General features: G+C 49.2%; 7 protein-coding genes across 7 annotated transcripts; 2 read left to right on the top strand and 5 right to left on the bottom strand.

Moving 5' to 3' along the window:
• Window positions 1–42: 42 nt before the first annotated feature.
• ENP1 (snoRNA-binding rRNA-processing protein) lies at window positions 43–1,536 on the bottom strand (the record flags this gene model as incomplete). Its single annotated transcript, XM_064895520.1, has 1 exon — window positions 43–1,536. The coding sequence occupies one exon, from the start codon at window positions 1,534–1,536 to the stop codon at window positions 43–45; it is 1,494 nt and encodes a 497-aa protein (XP_064758207.1).
• Window positions 1,537–4,452: 2,916 nt separating this feature from the next.
• SFL1 (Flocculation suppression protein) lies at window positions 4,453–6,150 on the top strand (the record flags this gene model as incomplete). Its single annotated transcript, XM_064895521.1, has 1 exon — window positions 4,453–6,150. The coding sequence occupies one exon, from the start codon at window positions 4,453–4,455 to the stop codon at window positions 6,148–6,150; it is 1,698 nt and encodes a 565-aa protein (XP_064758208.1).
• A 98-nt stretch (window positions 6,151–6,248) lies between these two features.
• On the bottom strand, window positions 6,249–6,821 carry LTR64_001141 (uncharacterized protein; the record flags this gene model as incomplete). Its single annotated transcript, XM_064895522.1, has 1 exon — window positions 6,249–6,821. One exon carries the CDS (start codon window positions 6,819–6,821, stop codon window positions 6,249–6,251), a length of 573 nt encoding a protein of 190 aa, XP_064758209.1.
• Window positions 6,822–7,069: 248 nt separating this feature from the next.
• LSC2 (succinate--CoA ligase beta chain) lies at window positions 7,070–8,662 on the top strand (the record flags this gene model as incomplete). The annotated part of the gene is made up of 6 exons (XM_064895523.1): window positions 7,070–7,129; window positions 7,190–7,276; window positions 7,326–7,398; window positions 7,445–7,544; window positions 7,597–8,142; window positions 8,188–8,662. The coding sequence occupies 6 exons, from the start codon at window positions 7,070–7,072 to the stop codon at window positions 8,660–8,662; spliced, it is 1,341 nt and encodes a 446-aa protein (XP_064758210.1).
• A 1,885-nt stretch (window positions 8,663–10,547) lies between these two features.
• LTR64_001143 (uncharacterized protein) lies at window positions 10,548–11,022 on the bottom strand (the record flags this gene model as incomplete). The annotated part of the gene is made up of 2 exons (XM_064895524.1): window positions 10,548–10,760; window positions 10,822–11,022. 2 exons carry the CDS (start codon window positions 11,020–11,022, stop codon window positions 10,548–10,550), a joined length of 414 nt encoding a protein of 137 aa, XP_064758211.1.
• A 460-nt stretch (window positions 11,023–11,482) lies between these two features.
• Window positions 11,483–12,783, bottom strand: LTR64_001144 (uncharacterized protein; the record flags this gene model as incomplete). The annotated part of the gene is made up of 2 exons (XM_064895525.1): window positions 11,483–12,701; window positions 12,755–12,783. 2 exons carry the CDS (start codon window positions 12,781–12,783, stop codon window positions 11,483–11,485), a joined length of 1,248 nt encoding a protein of 415 aa, XP_064758212.1.
• A 2,574-nt stretch (window positions 12,784–15,357) lies between these two features.
• LTR64_001145 (uncharacterized protein) lies at window positions 15,358–16,412 on the bottom strand (the record flags this gene model as incomplete). The annotated part of the gene is made up of 2 exons (XM_064895526.1): window positions 15,358–16,158; window positions 16,206–16,412. 2 exons carry the CDS (start codon window positions 16,410–16,412, stop codon window positions 15,358–15,360), a joined length of 1,008 nt encoding a protein of 335 aa, XP_064758213.1.
• Between the last annotated feature and the right edge of the window lie 795 nt (window positions 16,413–17,207).

Genomic DNA, 17,207 nt, shown 5'->3' on the forward strand with positions numbered 1-17,207 from the left:
AATACTGGCATGGCATGTCTGCAGTCGTTCATCAGAAACTCATCAGCCTATATTCATGGTATCGTCGCCGTCGTCCTTTGCACCACCATCAATGTCCATCTCAGTTGGAGCGGTGCCTCTATCACGACCAGCCACAAGCTCTCGCCGTATCTCCGGTCCGATCTGCGCATGTCCGCGAGCTAGGATCAGGTCCAAGAGAGCTTCTCTTTGGTCTTCTGTAATCTCGTTTCGATAGGTCTGAGCAAATACCAGCAAGCTCTGATGCCACAAAACAGGCAGTTTCGCTTCATTAGCACCCAGAGCTTCCTCGTCTTTGCTTCCCCTGAATCTCAGGAAATGAAAGACTAGCGCATCCACAACTTTGTAAGGCAGTGCGTACTTCTTGCCTAACAAGACGCGAATGAACATGTTTGCGGCACCTGCTGCTTCGCTGTTGATCATCGATGTCTGTTCGGCGCAGATCTCGCAGAGGCGCAGAAGAGCGGCGGCTGAATGCAGTGCTGGTACTTTTATCTTCGCGAGGACAGATGAGACGATAGTTGCTTCTTTCAAGGTACAGCCCGAATTGACTAGGGGGAAGAGAAAGCCCTTGAAGAAGGCCGCCGGTCTGTAGAAGCATGCTTTTATGGCATTATAGAGATGTACGTTTAATTTCTTCGTTTCACCAATCTCTTCTCGTACGCGATCTAGCAGGACCGTCTCAATGAAGTATTGTCCTGTTGAGGTGTTGGCACTGACGAAGATCTTAGTCGCTCGATATATGGCATGAGGTGTCCATCGTTCGGGCTGAGATATCGCTAGCAGATCTGGCCATTGTGGAAGTGTTGGCAGGACTTTGAAGGGTTTCGGCAACGGACCAGATTTGTACCTTGACAAGATCTGGCCTACCTTTTCAAAAGTCTCAGCTACTCTTGCGGGAATTTCCACTGCATCTTCTGGTGCACCTCCACCTCTTACTGGGCCTAGTCCTGCAGCTTCTCTGTCTTCCTCGGCCTCTTTCTCAGCGATACGTTGTAGGATGAGTGCAGTAAGATTCGTTCCTGGTCCAGTCGCTTCCTCTTCGTTTCGTCGTGCATTAGAGTCACCAGTTGTGCTCAGACCTGCTAGCGACGAACCGAAGCCTTCGAATTCTTCGCCTTCAGGAAGGAATTTTTTGTAGACTGCCATTTCTTCAGGATTTACCTCTTCCTCCACTACCTCCTCTTCCTCTTCGGGCACCCATTCATCCTCGTCGTCACCACCTTGCGGGTACTTTTCCTCCTCGTTATCGTCAAACCGCGAGTCGAATTCGAACGTGCCCTTTGGCTGTCGTGGTTGTGCTGCGCTCCTCTCCGCAGATTCTTCGTCTGCAAGGTCTTGTGCCATGGCAAGGATCTTCTTCGACGACCGTGCGTCTACGAAACCATCTCCTTTGGTCTCCTCATCTGATCGGGATTTCCTCTTGCCAGTTATCGACTTCGTGCGCAATCGGCCTCCAGCCATTTCGATATCTTGTGCCAGTGGCACATGCCGCCTCGCGCTCGCAAGTGAGGCCATTGTAGGGTTGTCTAATTTATTGATTCTTCGCTCGTTATATTCCACACTGTGACACCAGGATCTTTACAAGGACCAAGATTAACTGTTCGCGGGGCAAAGTTTGGTAAGCGATATGTGCTAGTATATTTCCAACATTTTTATTTTGAAATCGGCATGGAGATCTCTAGAGTGCCGAAGTTGAACCGATACAACTCACCTCAGCGTGGCGTCCATCAACATCTACTAAAGCGAGGTCTGACAAGCATTACTTCGGATCCCAATGTTTCATGATTTGCATTGATGATGGTATCTTGGAATTGCGGCCAGGTATTCATACCATTGTATACAAGCATTTGTTTGTGTATATGACCAATACTCATCTTTATCGAGTCTGAACTGCCTCAGCTGGTACTTTTGATTGAAGGACAAACAGCCTGTATTCTCACTTCCAAGTTGGCAGCATTGACGTCCATGAATTCCCTCTCGGAATTATTTGTCACAGTCATCTTCGTTTGAGACTGATATATCGATGACTGTCTTCATTTGCTGGAGATCAACATGCCAAATTCTCTTCACTTGGTCAATTACACGTACTTAGTGACGACTGATTTTACATCTAGAGGTTGATTGAGTCGACAAGCACAGAAGCAATCAGCGGAAGAGGACTAGCGACATGGTCGTTGTCGCACAGAGACTATACAACAATAGAATCCCGAGCGATCATATTCTTCGAACATCTCGATTGAACCCCATCAAGTATCGTCCCAATGCTTCAGAAGATCCACGCTCGCCACGTCTTGGCTGAGGGACAGACGCGAGCGATACGTGCCACTGACAGCTTGACGCCAAGTTGATTTGACTGATTATCCCCTACGTCGGGATCAGTATGAACCCTTCAGTATAGTCATTGAAGGAATGCGCTGAAAGGTGTGTCATTTTGAGCAGCGGTAACGAATCTACTCAAACCAGACACATGGAGTTTCTATGTAGCGATCGCCATCGCTGTCGACGAGGTAAACACTAACAGAAGAGATACTGTGGTTCCAACAGACAATCATGTCTCAATTGAGAGACGTCTGGTGTGATGCTCTATGCGTCCCGAAGATAGTGGGTAGGAAGCATCGAAGCCTATATTTGTTCGGTAGATACGGGAACAGGCATTGTCGTATGACAGCTGATCTGAGACAACAAACAGGTCGCACGAGGTGTAAGGCCGGGTGGCTTATGGCCCTATGTCGTCTACCGAAAGGCGTATCTCCTGAAGCCACCACTAGCGCGACCAGACATCTGGGACCTATGCTTGGAAGCGTTAGGACGACTCTAGAGCTTTCGACTACCCTGACTCAATCGTGATGACGGAACCTGGGTGCCAGCATAACCTAGGCTGACCAAGAGAACCTCTCAGTGTTTCCGCTGGTTTTACTGTATTGATTCTGAGCTACAACTTGTGCCAATGAGAATTGATAACTCCAGCAGAACAGCCACGACCTTGTCGGCTGGCATAGCCTTCTGGACTAGGATCTGGTAAGAATAACTACTGATATATCGAGACATTCGACAAATTGCCACATAGGCATGTGCATCATAGCTGACCCATCGTCTTCATTCACTTGAGGATTGATAACATTGTTGCTGACACGATAAGCCAAATCACTAAAGCGACATCTGCATGCCGACAGGTGCCCAGGCACCCATTTACCTAGCGGCGCTGGATGCTTGTTTCACGAACGTGATGGAGTTTGGCGAGGACGGGAGATCAACTGTCCACGCCAAAGCTGAAAGTTGCGTCAACATGAACAAGCCTAATCAAAGCAAGTACTTTCACTCATGTGGGATTGAGGTACAAACTGGTACCAAAGCTTTGGAAAGAGACTGAGCTAACCTATTCGAAGCAATGTCAGGCAACCACAATAGACGTGGTGGAACAAAGGAAGTGTCCAGACAGGATGCATCAACCCCGACTTCAAATCTCGGCATTCTTTCTATTGCACATGTCGGCCGCGTCTCCTGCTTTCGACCGGCTAGCACCACACGCAATCGAGGCTCGACAGGTACTTCTGTAAATGTTTCGAGTTTAAACATTTTGACTACGACTGCTAGACCTCAACAATGGAGCGAAGTCGTGGACATCAAAGTGCTATTGGCGTGAATTGCGAGGTTTGCAGATCCACTGCCTAGTCATCTAACTATTGAGTTTTGCCTGGACAGACGGCGGAATAGGAGACTAAGAGCCAGACCAGCCAATTTACCTGCGACCAGGTTCTGTGCTTCGCTTTGTAGACTTCCTGTCAATAAGCCCAGCAGCTTCTTAGTGCCACTCCTCTTCAATAGACCACAACTACAAAGCGCTCTATATGCTACCACACTACTTGTAGAGTGCTTCCAAACAACCCGGACTAAGGTAGCTTCTGCCACCGGGTCATTGCGTTCGCCTAGCAAATTACCCACGTTCGGGTCGCGCTTAGGGGCGTGGACGGAGCTTGTTGGAACCCCTCGGCATCTGGAACAACGCCCATGAGATCCGTTCGAGAGCAACCCGAGCCGCAGCCAGTCTACTATCTTTTCGACGATTCATGTCCTGTACTGCATCTCACGAGCTCTACCCGAGGCCCTCACCACGACTCGTAAAGTATTCGTGGCATACTTTGTTGCTGGAGCTTAGACAAATCTGTCAACAATAAGCAATAACAACATCGAGCAATAACCATCCTTCTGCGACACCAAAAGTGTATCGTTGCGACCTTTCTCCGCCCTCCTTTCATAATCTTTCAGTCCATTGCTCAATTGTGAAAGCTCGCATACTCGCTTCCATATCACTCATCGGAATTTGCACGATTCAACGCGACCTGAAGAAACCTATCACAAAAACCATTTCATGTACAATTTGTTACTGGAAATTGCGGCGAGAGTGTCGCGAAATCCCGAATGCGCGAAGACATGAGCACCTTATTACAGAACAGGAGTCCGTTCGATAGTCCTTTCAACCAGAATCCAAGAGTGCTCCCCTTGCACACGGGCTCGCCTAGATCCGAACATACCTCGACGGCATCCCCTTCTGCGAGTATGGGGCCACCTTCGAATAATAGTCCCGAAGTCGAGCAACGCTTAGATGGAATGAACGGAAGCAGTCCGAAACATGCAAGAGAGCAAGGGCACATAGGTGCCGCGGCCATGAACGCTGCCCAAGGGCCTAAGGTGGTGCAAACGGCCTTTATACACAAGCTATACAGTATGCTCGAGGATAGAAGCATCGAGCATCTGATATCCTGGTCGAATAATGGAGACAGCTTCGTCATGTCACCTTCGAACGAGTTTTCCAAGGTGCTCGCGCAGTATTTCAAACACACCAATATATCGTCGTTTGTGCGCCAGCTGAACATGTACGGCTTCCATAAAGTCAGCGATGTCTTTCACACTGGATCATCTGAATCGGCTCTCTGGGAGTTCCGGCACGGAAATGGAAACTTCAAGAAAGGCGATCTACTAGGGTTGAGAGAGATCAAAAGGAGGGCCTCCCGTCACGCCCTCATACAGCGAGACTCGTTCACGCAACCATTAGTAAAACCAGTTTCGACACAACCAGGCACGCCATCAGAAGCCATGCCTGACCCCGACCAAAGGCTAGCATATTTGGAAAGTATGCTACACGATGTATATACTCGGTTAGCAAGAACCGAAGACAGCTGTGCATTAATGACATCCAGGTGTCAAAATCTGACAGAAAATATTGGAAAGTGTCATCAATGGATTCGACAGCTGTCACAAACAGTGCATACTGCTTTACCTCCAGATTCTGCTCTACGAGTTGATCTTTCAAATGTTCAAAAAGAGGTAGATCGACAACAGGAGATGCTGAGAGAGGCAGAGCCTACAGCAAATGGTAGAGGGACTTTTTACCCACCAACTATGATGCTTGATCCTCCAGTTTCACCACGAGGCTATGCCTTCAATGATAGTCGTCGTTCGTCGATACAGATGGAGCCGCCTCCACATTTTGGCGGACGTCCACCCGTACCACCAATACCACCTCACTTTACGTCCCCCACCGCTCGGCGCTTTGGCTCGATAAGCGCAGCTCATACTTCTCCTGGTTTCAGCAAGCCAGCATTACCCACTCCAGTGCAACCACATCCGCTCTCGAATGTGAGCGAGCCTTCACCTAGCCTCTTGCGACGACATACATCAGCTGATATCCGGGAGCATTGGCCTCCGAATGCAAATATGAACGGGTCGCCTTTCACATCCGGTGCAAACTCGGTCACGTGGCAGCCATCCTCCCCTAATCAATTGCCAGATACCAGTGGTGATCAAGCACTGCAGAACCAGCTGGCGAGCTACCAAATAAATGGCTCTTCACGACGGACAACAATAACCGCAGCGGATCCTCCAGAGTCGATCCCACCTGCACACCGTTCAGATGAACTCCCACCACCATCCGGACTAGGTGTTGGAAACGTCAGCTGGGGGGTGGGAGTTAGCAAATTTCCCAGGTCCAACTTCGATCTACATTCCGCACCTGCTACAAGACGAAGTAGTATGGTGCACTCGTTGTTGAATCCCGCCGATACGGCTGAGCAGGATAACGAGGACGAAGGGGGACCACTCGATGACCGGAAACGAAAAAGAATTGTGTAGAATACTTGCTTCTGGAGCAGGCAATGGAAGATACCCGAGAGTATCCCGTTCAAGGCTGTATGTGCCTAGATCAAAATTTGACTTAGCATTTCCAAATCTCAACCTGCTTTACTCTTCTTCTTGCCACGTTCTGCGAGAAGTTGATCGAGGTAGCTTCCAGGACGTTTCTTGCCTCTAGACGGTACAGTAGTTGCAGATACTCCCTGCCGCTGTAAATCATTTGCCTCTGTGTCCGACACCTCTACGGTCCGCTTCACCTGATTATTGTTACGTGATCGTCCTTTGCCCTCTTCCTCGCTTTCGGAATCTGCTGTTCTCTTGGACACCGCAGATTTCGCCATTGCCGTGTTAGGTCTAACCTTTCGACTTGATTGATACTTGCCATAAGCTTCCTTGCTTAGTAATTTTCTTCGTAAAGCATCGTTCGCGCTCAGAAGCTGGCGGTTCAGGATATCGTCGTCTTCGACATTCGACTTCGGTGCACCAACTCCAGAAAGATCATCGTCACCTCGAACCTCTGTCAAATCTTCATCCTTGTCAGTTTGTGACTGGTCATCTTGTGCCTCCTCTGGTAGAGCCGCTGCCAGCCATGATTTGGCTTTGCTTTGGTTTCCAGCTCTGTTAAGCAGTATCTTGTTGATCAAAGCATCATCGTCGTTACCATCAGCCATACTCGGGCGTATGACTGTCGACTTCAGGTAGGAGAAAAGAAGTTTCACGTGCTTGTCTTCAACAAGGCTGGGACAAAAAGTTCATGTTGTGGCTTAGGAGGCTTTGCGGCGGAAATACCCGAGCTCTTTCGGTTAACTGCACCCTGAGACGGGCACAGCTTTGGCCGCAGGTGCAGCCGCGACAACTGCTTGTAAACTTGAGGAGCAGCGACGACTTGCTTCGTCTTTGTCTACAGCACAAATTGACCATGTTCAAGCTTGCAGCACGTCGCAGCTTGGGTGTCGCCCTTAGGGGTACACACTTGCAGGTAGGTTCGAACCAGGACACTATGAGTACAGGCAAAGCGATACTGATAAGCTGAAACCAGGATACTGCCGTTCGAAGCTCATTTACACAGCAGCAGAGGAGGAACTTGTCTATACACGAGTACCTCTCTGCTGGCCTACTTCAGTCTGTACGTTGTCGACCATATCCTCCACACGCCGCGTTCTAATCTTGTGCAGTATGGCATTGGTGTGCCTAAAGGTGAAGTCGCAAAGACAGCAGAGGAAGCGGAGGCTATTGCGAAAAGAATCGGTAGGATGTCTCTGCAATTTGTTGGACTGGAAGCTGACGGCAACAGGCGGCGATGATATGGTCATTAAGGCTCAGGTGCTCGCTGGTGGTCGAGGAAAAGGTACCTTCGACAATGGCCTAAAAGGTGGTGTCAGGGTGATCTATTCGTATGTCCACAATTTCTACTAAGCTATACACGGGATCTGACACGATCTCCAGCCCAACAGAAGCCAAGATGTTTGCTGGCCAAATGATAGGCCACAAGCTCATTACCAAGCAGACTGGTGAACGAGGTCGCATTTGCAACTCGGTCTACATCTGCGAGCGCAAGTTCGCTAGACGAGAGTTCTACCTCGCTATCCTCATGGATCGATCGACCCAGTCGCCTGTTATCGTCGCTTCCTCGCAAGGTGGTATGGATATTGAGACTGTCGCAAAAGAGCAGCCAGATGCAATCATGACCACTCGAGTCGATATAAACCAGGGTGTGACAGACGAGATTGCGAGAAATATCGCTACCGAGCTGGGCTTCAGTGAACAATGCATCAAGGACGCTAAGACCACGATCCAGAAGCTGTACCAGGTCTTTATGGAGAAGGACGCTACTCAGATTGAGATCAACCCCCTATCTGAAACCAGCGACCACCAGGTCCTGTGTATGGATGCTAAGCTCAATTTCGACGACAATGCCGACTACAGACAAAAAGAAGTCTTTGCATGGAGAGACCCATCGCAAGAAGATGCTGATGAGGTTAAGGCTGCCGAGTATGTTTCACAATCCACCCTATGTTCTTCACTAACCTTCGATAGATACGGCCTGAACTTCATCAAACTCGACGGCGATATCGGCTGTCTGGTCAATGGTGCCGGTCTTGCTATGGCTACCATGGATATCATCAAGCTGAATGGAGGCTCACCTGCGAACTTCCTCGATGTCGGTGGTGGTGCCACTCCAGAAGCCATCCGATCTGCTTTCGATCTCATCACTAGTGACCCCAAGGTAACAGCTATATTTGTTAACATTTTCGGTGGTATCGTACGATGTGACGCTATCGCCCAAGGATTGATCAACGTGGTAGAGCAGATGAATCTCAGGTTACCGATCGTGTGTCGACTACAGGGCACCAACATGGAGAAGGCAGCCGAGTTGGTCAATAACTCTGGTCTCAAGATTTTCAGCATTATAGATTTGCAAGAGGCGGCTGAGAAGGCAGTCGACTTCAGCAAGATCGTGAAGATGGCCAGGTCGATTGATGTCGGTGTTGAGTTCAACTTGGGCTTATAAGCCGCTTCGGTAATGTTAACAATACATTGTGACGGTAAGCCGAGATTTACGTCACACCTGCACCTGCCGATATGCTTTCAGGACAACAAGCAAATACATGATTCATTTTCGCAGCCCGAGTCGTGGCCTCCCTGTCTCTCTCGATCCTCTCTCCTCTAAGTACAGGAACTGATAGTGCTTTCGAGTGTTTCGAAACTTCTTTATTACCTCTTGTCATTTTTGAACATCTACAAATATCTACATCCACAACATTTGTCTACTAAAAAGTGTACCACGCACCTGACTATCGTTATCGTTCCTGTGCTCGAATCTTGCCTTGGCCAGTATCTCCCCTCCTTTCCTCTCACAGTCAAGATACGACGCGATACGACGCCTTGACACTTCGCCCGTCTGACGGATCAGGACAGGTCATCTCCACCATCGACGACGGCGCTCGATCGTACCTATCTACAATGACCCGCTTACAGCTATAAGGCCTTGCAGCGCATGCAGAGATAAGGCTTGACTATCAACACTTTCAGCTCTGCTCAAATTCTCGGACCCTTCATCAGCAAAATGTCTCACATCGCCAACACCTCCACCGACTCAGGCTCTACGCTCATTCAACCTGCATCGCCTCCATCTAGCAATTCTTCCGAAACGAGACAGCTTTCACAACGACAGGATGATGATCCCGTGGGAATGTAGCGCGAAGTACCCGGTAGTCTTTCACACAAGCATGTCATGGCAACCACCGTTATCACGAGTACGCAAGGGAATCCTGCAGCCCTTGGAAACGGAGCACATTGGTGGGATTAGGTGTTCCTAGAGGAGCACAAGTTCATTCTCGTGCCAGTGGGTTTGGTAGCTATGATTCTAATCGTGGTGATAGGTGTGACAGCAGTTTGTGCTGTTCGGGATTGTTAAGCACCGCATGTAGAAACGGTGCTTGGCTCAAGTCGAATTTGATACCTTGAAGAAGTGCGACTGGGGAAAATTGATTGCTGTATAGAGTCGTTGTGTTGGGTATGGTATGATAACGTACTCCTGCCAGGAGAGCGATACAGATAGTGAAAGGAATTGCGTTATATTCTATCTACCATGACTGAACTTTCACGCCTCTAAGCTTCGTGGATTTCTGCTTTATGCTGGGCCGTTTTATTTGCTGCCGTCACCCTGCTCCTAGAGTCCGTGCAGGTATAGCTTACGCAAAAGTGAGCTACAAGACTTCGAACTCTTGAGAAGGTCGATGTGGAGTGGCTGGTCATAGTCGTCATGTAGTTTGATGCTTGACGTCCACTTTCTCCGGGTGTACGCCGTGTGATGCATCTCTGGAGGTATATTACTGCGTTCCTCGAAAGTACATGCAATTGATGTGGCGGTTGAGTCTATCTGTCGCTCCTGCACACATGACTCCCGTTCATTCGAAAAATGCCTGGCTGGAGGCTGTAGGTGGTTGCAACCGTCGGTGTATGATTGAGAACGGAGTCCGTACGAGTACTGGTACTCGAGCGTGGTGCTGCGAGAGTGGAGCGTCCGATATTTGTTCTTATTGATTCGAATGACAGACCGAATGAGGTCAAGGCTGTTCTGTAGCGTCTTGCAAAGAGGTCGTCCGTGAAGATTGCTTTCCAGAGCTGAGCCTCGGCATTTCTTAGCTGCATTCTTTTGCAGGGTGTTACGGCCTCATTCTTGGAAGGAAATCGCTTCGATATTGGTTCTGGTACCATTGTCTGGCCATCTGTCCTGGTCTGCAACGATCATCTGAGTCAGACAGAAGTCAATCTTCCAACAGTGATGGTGAGTCATGAGTGTCTGTGCTAAGACCGGTACTGCTTTGGATATTGATGAGTCCGGTAATGCTCAATGGTTTTCTCGGGCCACGAAATGCAGCATGTCAGGTCGTTCACCCCTTCCCAACGTTTCCCCTGCTACGTCGTTTGCTCTTCGGCTTACTAATTCTGTAGTTAGACAGTCGTCGCTGTGATGCTGCAATCTGCTTCCTTTCTTCCACACTTTGTTGCTTAATCTTGGCGGAGCTATGCTTCTCCGTCGAAGCTGGTTGCCATCGGTGCTCCTCGCCTAACTGAAAGTCTTGTCGCTGGTGCAATAGAGCCGTCTGTTATAGGTTAGTAATCAGAGAGTTTAGGTAATATGAGCTGCACATGCGCAATACTAACCTGAAGCCGCTTGAGCATGTAGTCGGATGTGCTCAGGAGCCACTCATCCTGTGTTGCGAGAAGCTGGGATGTGAAGTAATCATCTTCAAGAGTACTTTCGTCAACTTTTTCCTCAAGTGTGACCTTCGTGAGCCAGTCGTTAATTGAGTCTTGTGTCACACTTCGAGGCTTGGTTCCTCTGCTACGGTTCGATCCAGTCATGAAAGCCCCCGTAATGGTGGGAGAGTAGCTTGCTGAATTTATCCTCGAACAAGAGTCTCATGAGAACGATCTGAAGTAAATACCTTGCCATTAAAACGATCAGCTACTTGGGTGACAGATACGTTGAGCCAAAAAGGTAAAAGCAAGGGTATCGGGCAGGATGAGCATTATCGACGTGCGGATCCCGCAGATCTGTAGAGACGGTTCGTGTCTTGCGACTTCCTTTTCTGGATTGTATTCCGTTCATGCATGGAAGGAAAGTTTGCCGTAGAGCTGGCCTTTGGACGTTTTTGGGCAAGTGCTCGTTCATTTGCAGATCATCTCGCATAAACACTTCACCGTCAGTACCCGCGCAAGTCAAGATCTAGATCTCGGAGCACTAAAAAGCACTTTAAGTCACAGTTAAATCTTAAATACATGCTTTGTTTGTTATCGCTGTTCAGGGTTCGCGTGTCGTTCGTTAGTCGTACTGATCTCTGGTGCGTCCTGAATCTCGAGCGCTTCTGGCTATAGACTCAGTTATGTTTCTTGCTGTTGACCAGCCCGTGTGGTAGCCATCATCATCGACGGGAGCACCTTCACCATATCTGGGGCTTCGACGTTCTCTGGGCATGTCCCGATCTTCCCTATCTCGTCTGTCGTATTCGTCTCTGTCTCTGTAAGTGCCCTCTCGCGGACTACCACCTAACCAATTGCCGAGACTGTCTGCAACCCAGTTGCTCGAAGTTGACCTGCGATCCTGGCCCGAGGTTTGTCGCATAGTTGGTGGAGTAGAGTGCTGACTGGGGTATCCACTGCCACTACCACCGACCGAATGGAGATCGTCGTAGTCAATGTTGTCAAAAGACATCTGTGAGCGTGATTTCGCGAATTCGCCGCCTTGAGACGAGGGTGACCGTCGAGAGTTTGAAGGTCTTGAGTCACCATAAGCTAGATCTAGGGTTTGCTGTTCTCGGTCCAGCGCCTTGAGCATACCATTCAACCTATCACGTTGTGTACCAATAAAGGATGCCTTCTGCTCGTTAGACATGCTGCTGAGGCCGGAAAGCAAGGAGTCAGGGATATTAGCAGCTTGAGCAGAGACAGGCATCGAACGGGACGATCCAGTATTGGCAGCAGACAGAGCCGCACCAGCGGCAGCTGAGAGAATATTGAGGACAGCTCCTGAGTTGCCTGCAACGGAAGGTGCAGCCTGAGCTCTTGCAGCTGGCATAGCAAATCGTGACAATAGATCGGTAGCATAGCTTGCGTAACCCTGTGCACCTGGTGGGATAGCACTAGCAGCATGTGGCTGTGGTGAAGCCTGTCCCAATATCTTTTCACGAATCCACTCCACAAGGATGTTCATATAACCCAATCCCATCTGTTCAAGTCGTCGATGTGTTTGTCCAATAAAATCGTCAATCTGCCTTTCATGATGTGAAATGAATGGTTCGAGATAGGTTAAGTAGAGAAGCTTTGCACCCTGTGTCTGGGGCAGGACGAGGTAGAGTAGAAAGAACAGCCTAAACCATGAATAGAAAGGTAGCCAGCCGATGATGAACACAGTCCAGCTTTCGGCAAGCAGGGCAAGAGAAAGTACCACGAAGTAGAGAAGCCATGGTTGAATTTGTGCTGGATCTCCGATTCGCAGAGCCTTGAAAGATAGATATGCCGGAAGGAGGACAGTAGTGACAGATCTGTTGGCATGTTAACGAAGTTGAGATACGTATAGGGAACCACTCCAGCGTACGCAATGAAGTCAGCAATGAAACCAAACATTTTGAGCTACCAAGTATTTCACCTTCCAGCACACAAGTGGCATAGGAGGAGGTTACGACACGAATACCATGGAAGGACGGGGGCCGCCAGCAACAGGTACGAAAAGTAGACCAATAGTAATGATGTGCCTGAAGTATGAGAATATGTACAAAGATTACTATAGTGCTGACAACTGTTGGTATCGAGCACAAGACCAGCAAACAAATCGTGCCTGAAATCCACGGCTACTGACGTATTGTGGTACACCCTTATCGATAAAGCTTGGTACTGGTTCAAGGTCTTGTGCAACTGGATATTAAACTTTCCGCTGGGTGGAGATTGCAATTCCCAGTAGATCCTGCAGTTGCCCTGTCTGAACCCATCTCAATATTTCTGCCCCGTGACCCAATCATTCAACGTACGTTCAATTCATCGACGTCTATCTTTAATACGAGCTCGACACTTTTCTTTTAGAGAGTCCTGTGACGGTACCAAATTAGGTGCAAGGTGCACATGAGGTGGTCGTATTACACGGCAACAGATCCTCTTTGAGCAGCCCTTCCCTAATCGACCCCAGACAATCGCATGGACCACAAGACTAGGCTATCTCCTTCGCTGCTAAACGTCCTTACCGTTCCAGTCATCACTGACATCTTATATCAATATCTGCCACGTTCCTCAATCTTTCGGCTCTCGCAGACGTCGCGTATTTACCAGGATATCGTGCTCAACACACCAAGAATCTTTCGATATCTGGACCTATCTAAATGCAGAGGTGCTTATACACCCCTTATCCCACGTATCGACAATGGAGGTCATTCGTGGCGAGCTGAGCGTATGGATGAGAACCTGACCGAGGATGAGTTCTTAAGTGGGCCACTTCGCAGTGTGCTGAATAAGTGCGAGCGTCGACGAATCCTCCGAGATGTGCAAGTACTTGTCCTGGATGGCCTAGGTTCAGTTACACATGACCTGATCTACGATATCGTAGCAGCAGACGAGCGGTACAATGTCCGACTCCTTAGCATTCGTCAATGTCCTAATGTGAACCAATCGAGACTACAGAAGCTACTAACGCATATCTGTCGACCGTCCAGACCGCAGGGCACACCAAGGCTTCAAGGGCTGTATTTCTTCACAGACCCAGTTGAAGACCATCGCTCCGGACTCCCAACCGATGCATTCGGAGGCGTTACAAGCACAGACGGCGCTACTCTGGGTTTACTGCCTTCAGACAAAGCACAATGCTCTGCCGATAATGCCAGCCGGTGGTATCAGCCTTCAGGTCGTATCATGTCTATTGGAGCAGACAGCCGTACCTCGTGGGAAGAAACACTACAAGCGTGTGACGGGATAATTTTGTTCGACGCGGTATTGTGCAAAGCTATGCATCTGCATGCGTCCTCTTCGTTACACGATGCATCCAAAGACGTCATTGACAAGAAGCCAGGAGTACCGACACTGGCCACCATAGCATTGGGCCAGGAAGGTTGTGCTGGGTGTGGTAAACTACCTGAAAATACTCCTGTTTGGGGAGAAAGTGAAAGATCACAGTTCCCATTACTCGCACCACCTCCGTGGTCCGGCAAACTTCTCGATGCCATAACGCCCCCGACGACATCAAAGTCGAATCCGCAACGACTTTTGGTATCGTGTACATGGTGCTTAGTCAACCGGCATTGCGATAGTTGCCAGAGATGGTGGTGCACAGATTGCTACAATCCCAAGCAAACCAACAAACTCCGAGACCTCGAGGCTCTGAGCAACGCAGGACTCATATATGTTCCAGTCCCCGAAGACTTTGGATCACGTGATGGACTGGAGAGGACAAACGGGCATAGCATCAAGGTATTTAATGGCTTCTGTGTTGAGAACTGTCTTGTTGGTGAGATGATGGCTGGCGCGGGATCGAATGGCATGTGGGCGTGAAGCTACACGAAAGACCATGTCCGAATGCATGTAAAAATGGGTTCGGATGTGAAAGCTTGAAAAGTGCGCATACCGGTTGCTCCTCTCCCCGTTCAAATCATCATCGCACTGGCTGACTTTGCTTCTACATTACTTGGAGAACTACCGAGCTAACATAGTCTTCGTAGGAACACGATCGCAGTCTTCATTACCTTAGCGGCCTCTCCACGAAAGCTGTGGTAACCCGACCATGCTTCGAATGTGGCAGAGTTTGCGCGCCTTGTGCGTCTCGATCGGCCAAAACCTGCAAGCGATGCAAAGGCTCATACTGTTTCTGGCATGATACCGGCTGTGACGAGAATCATTGTGATTGGTGCCAGTTTCGAGGAGGAAATGCGCGTCTTCGTGAACAGTACTGAGCATGCTCTCGTACTGTCTCATTCGAGAGCTATGCTTGCACTTTCACGAGCCACGACTGATGCCGTATATCGCTAGAAATTGAGGACCTTCTTCGCGTTCTTGATATAGCAAGTGATCTCCACTCTCATCTTGCCATGGAGGAATGTTACACTCTGTTAATGCTCTAAAATCCACTCTGCGGACCAGCCTGATCTCTTCCATGGTCTACTCAGCCAGATCAAGTATTGAGCGCCACAAGTTCCCATCGGTGGTACTGGACTTCTCGACTCATTTCCAAGCGTGAGCACTAAGGAGTCGACCACCTCCCGTACTGATGTTGAGACCACCAGCCTCGAATTGACGATCTCTGGACTGTTCGTTGGTAGACTCAGTCCTACTGAATTTTGTCCTGCTTTGAACAGGAGTATCTGCGTCTGAGAGAGGCTCGGGTTCGTCTTCCAACTCTACAGGTTCCTGCACTAGCCGTACCTGACCACCACCACCAGTATTTGTGCGCCTGCCTTCTCTCCTTCTTTGCATATCCTCGGCTTTTCGCTTCTCGACTTCAGCAACCAGGTTTCGAAAGTAGACGTCAGCTTGCACGCTTAGACTGTAGGCGTCGGGTTTCCAGCCTGCGTTGTTCGAGGCTAGTGGATCTGCACCAGCTTGTACCAGCACTCTTGCGGTCTTCAGGTTGCCCCAAGCACAAGCTTGGTGCAGACAGGTGTCTCCTTGATGATCCCTAGCTCTGACATTGGCACCGTGACGCAATAGAGCCTCAACGACTCCTACGTCTTCATTGGACTGAAGTGTATTCTTCCTTCCTCGAACAACCTTGGTAGTGACAGGTGCTTGCGCGCCTGCAGCTAGCAGAAGAGGCGTGCGACCGCGATGGTCAGGTCGGTCGATTGTGTTTGGGAACTCGGTACAGAGAAGTTCGACCGTGTCGACTCGCAAGGAACTTGCAGCCAAATGCAGCGCAGTTTGGCCATCAGTGTTTACCGAAACACCAAGGTTGTTGCCTGCAGAACTATAGATGTAGTCGGTGACTTCGGGCGACTGGTCGTGACCTTCTGAGATCAATAGTTCCTGTTCTATGTAAGCTCTGAATGACTTTGAATTGCGAATAAACATACTACGAGCTCGGTATAGCCAGCTTTCGCAGCCAAGTGGAGCGATGTGTTACTTTTGTCATTGTAATCTGGATTGTGCACGAGATGAGGGTATGCTTTCAGCAGTCTCTCTACCAACGGAACATCGTTGGACAATATAGCGTGTCGAAGCTGAAGTGAAGCAGTACTAGCAGTGGTACCAGTAAGAGTACTGCTAACTGGGCCTGGCATAATGAGGGAAGAAGCTGCGACGTCGAGCCTTTGTCTTTGCTGACATTCTTTTCTTTGAGGTCAGAACACTACCAGGAAAGTAGTGCTGGCTTCCGAGAAGTCGAATAGTCTTCAGATTCGAGCAGTGACAATAGCTAACGGAGCTGGATTGTTTTCCTCTATGAGCTCATCGACGTGCACCGCAACGACTCCAGATTCCAACGGGCCAGACCACTTTGATATTTGCTCCACTATTCAGTTTAGGTTCCATCCAGTAGTAAACGAAATGAATACTCATGTACAAGCCTTTTCGCCCATGAAGCACTTTTGTTGTATCTCTTTCGTTCCATATGCAGGTTTCCCATGCTGTACGGAGACCTGCCTCATACTGAAGGTTGTTCTGTTCTGCCCAGGTTGGTCATGGTACCAGCAGTGGCATACCAGCAACAAATTGCCAAGAACATTGTTTCCTAAGCTTCAATAAAAGTGTTACGAGACTGATCCTCAGCTGGCCAGTTCAAAAGCACGAATGTTCATCATGGGCCATATTCCTGCCTTGTGGAGTTTGCCATGCATTAAATGTGCAGCACGGCTGACAGGAAAGAACCAAAAGTTACAGCTGGATAGCAGGGACCAGTCAGGCCCGCAGAACGGAACTTGTGCCTCCATATGCTTGGAGATGGTCTTTGCGGTGAGAAAGTGTCAGTATCGAATCCGCGTGCGTCGCAGCCGAATTGACGATCTCAACACCACCTCATAGACCATCCATGCTCCTTCCTGTATCTGTTATCTAACCTGTACAATATCTGCACCTTT

Source organism: Lithohypha guttulata, assembly GCF_036872675.1.
Source record: "Lithohypha guttulata strain CCFEE 5908 chromosome Unknown scaffold_1, whole genome shotgun sequence".
NCBI lineage: Eukaryota > Fungi > Ascomycota > Eurotiomycetes > Chaetothyriales > Trichomeriaceae > Lithohypha > Lithohypha guttulata.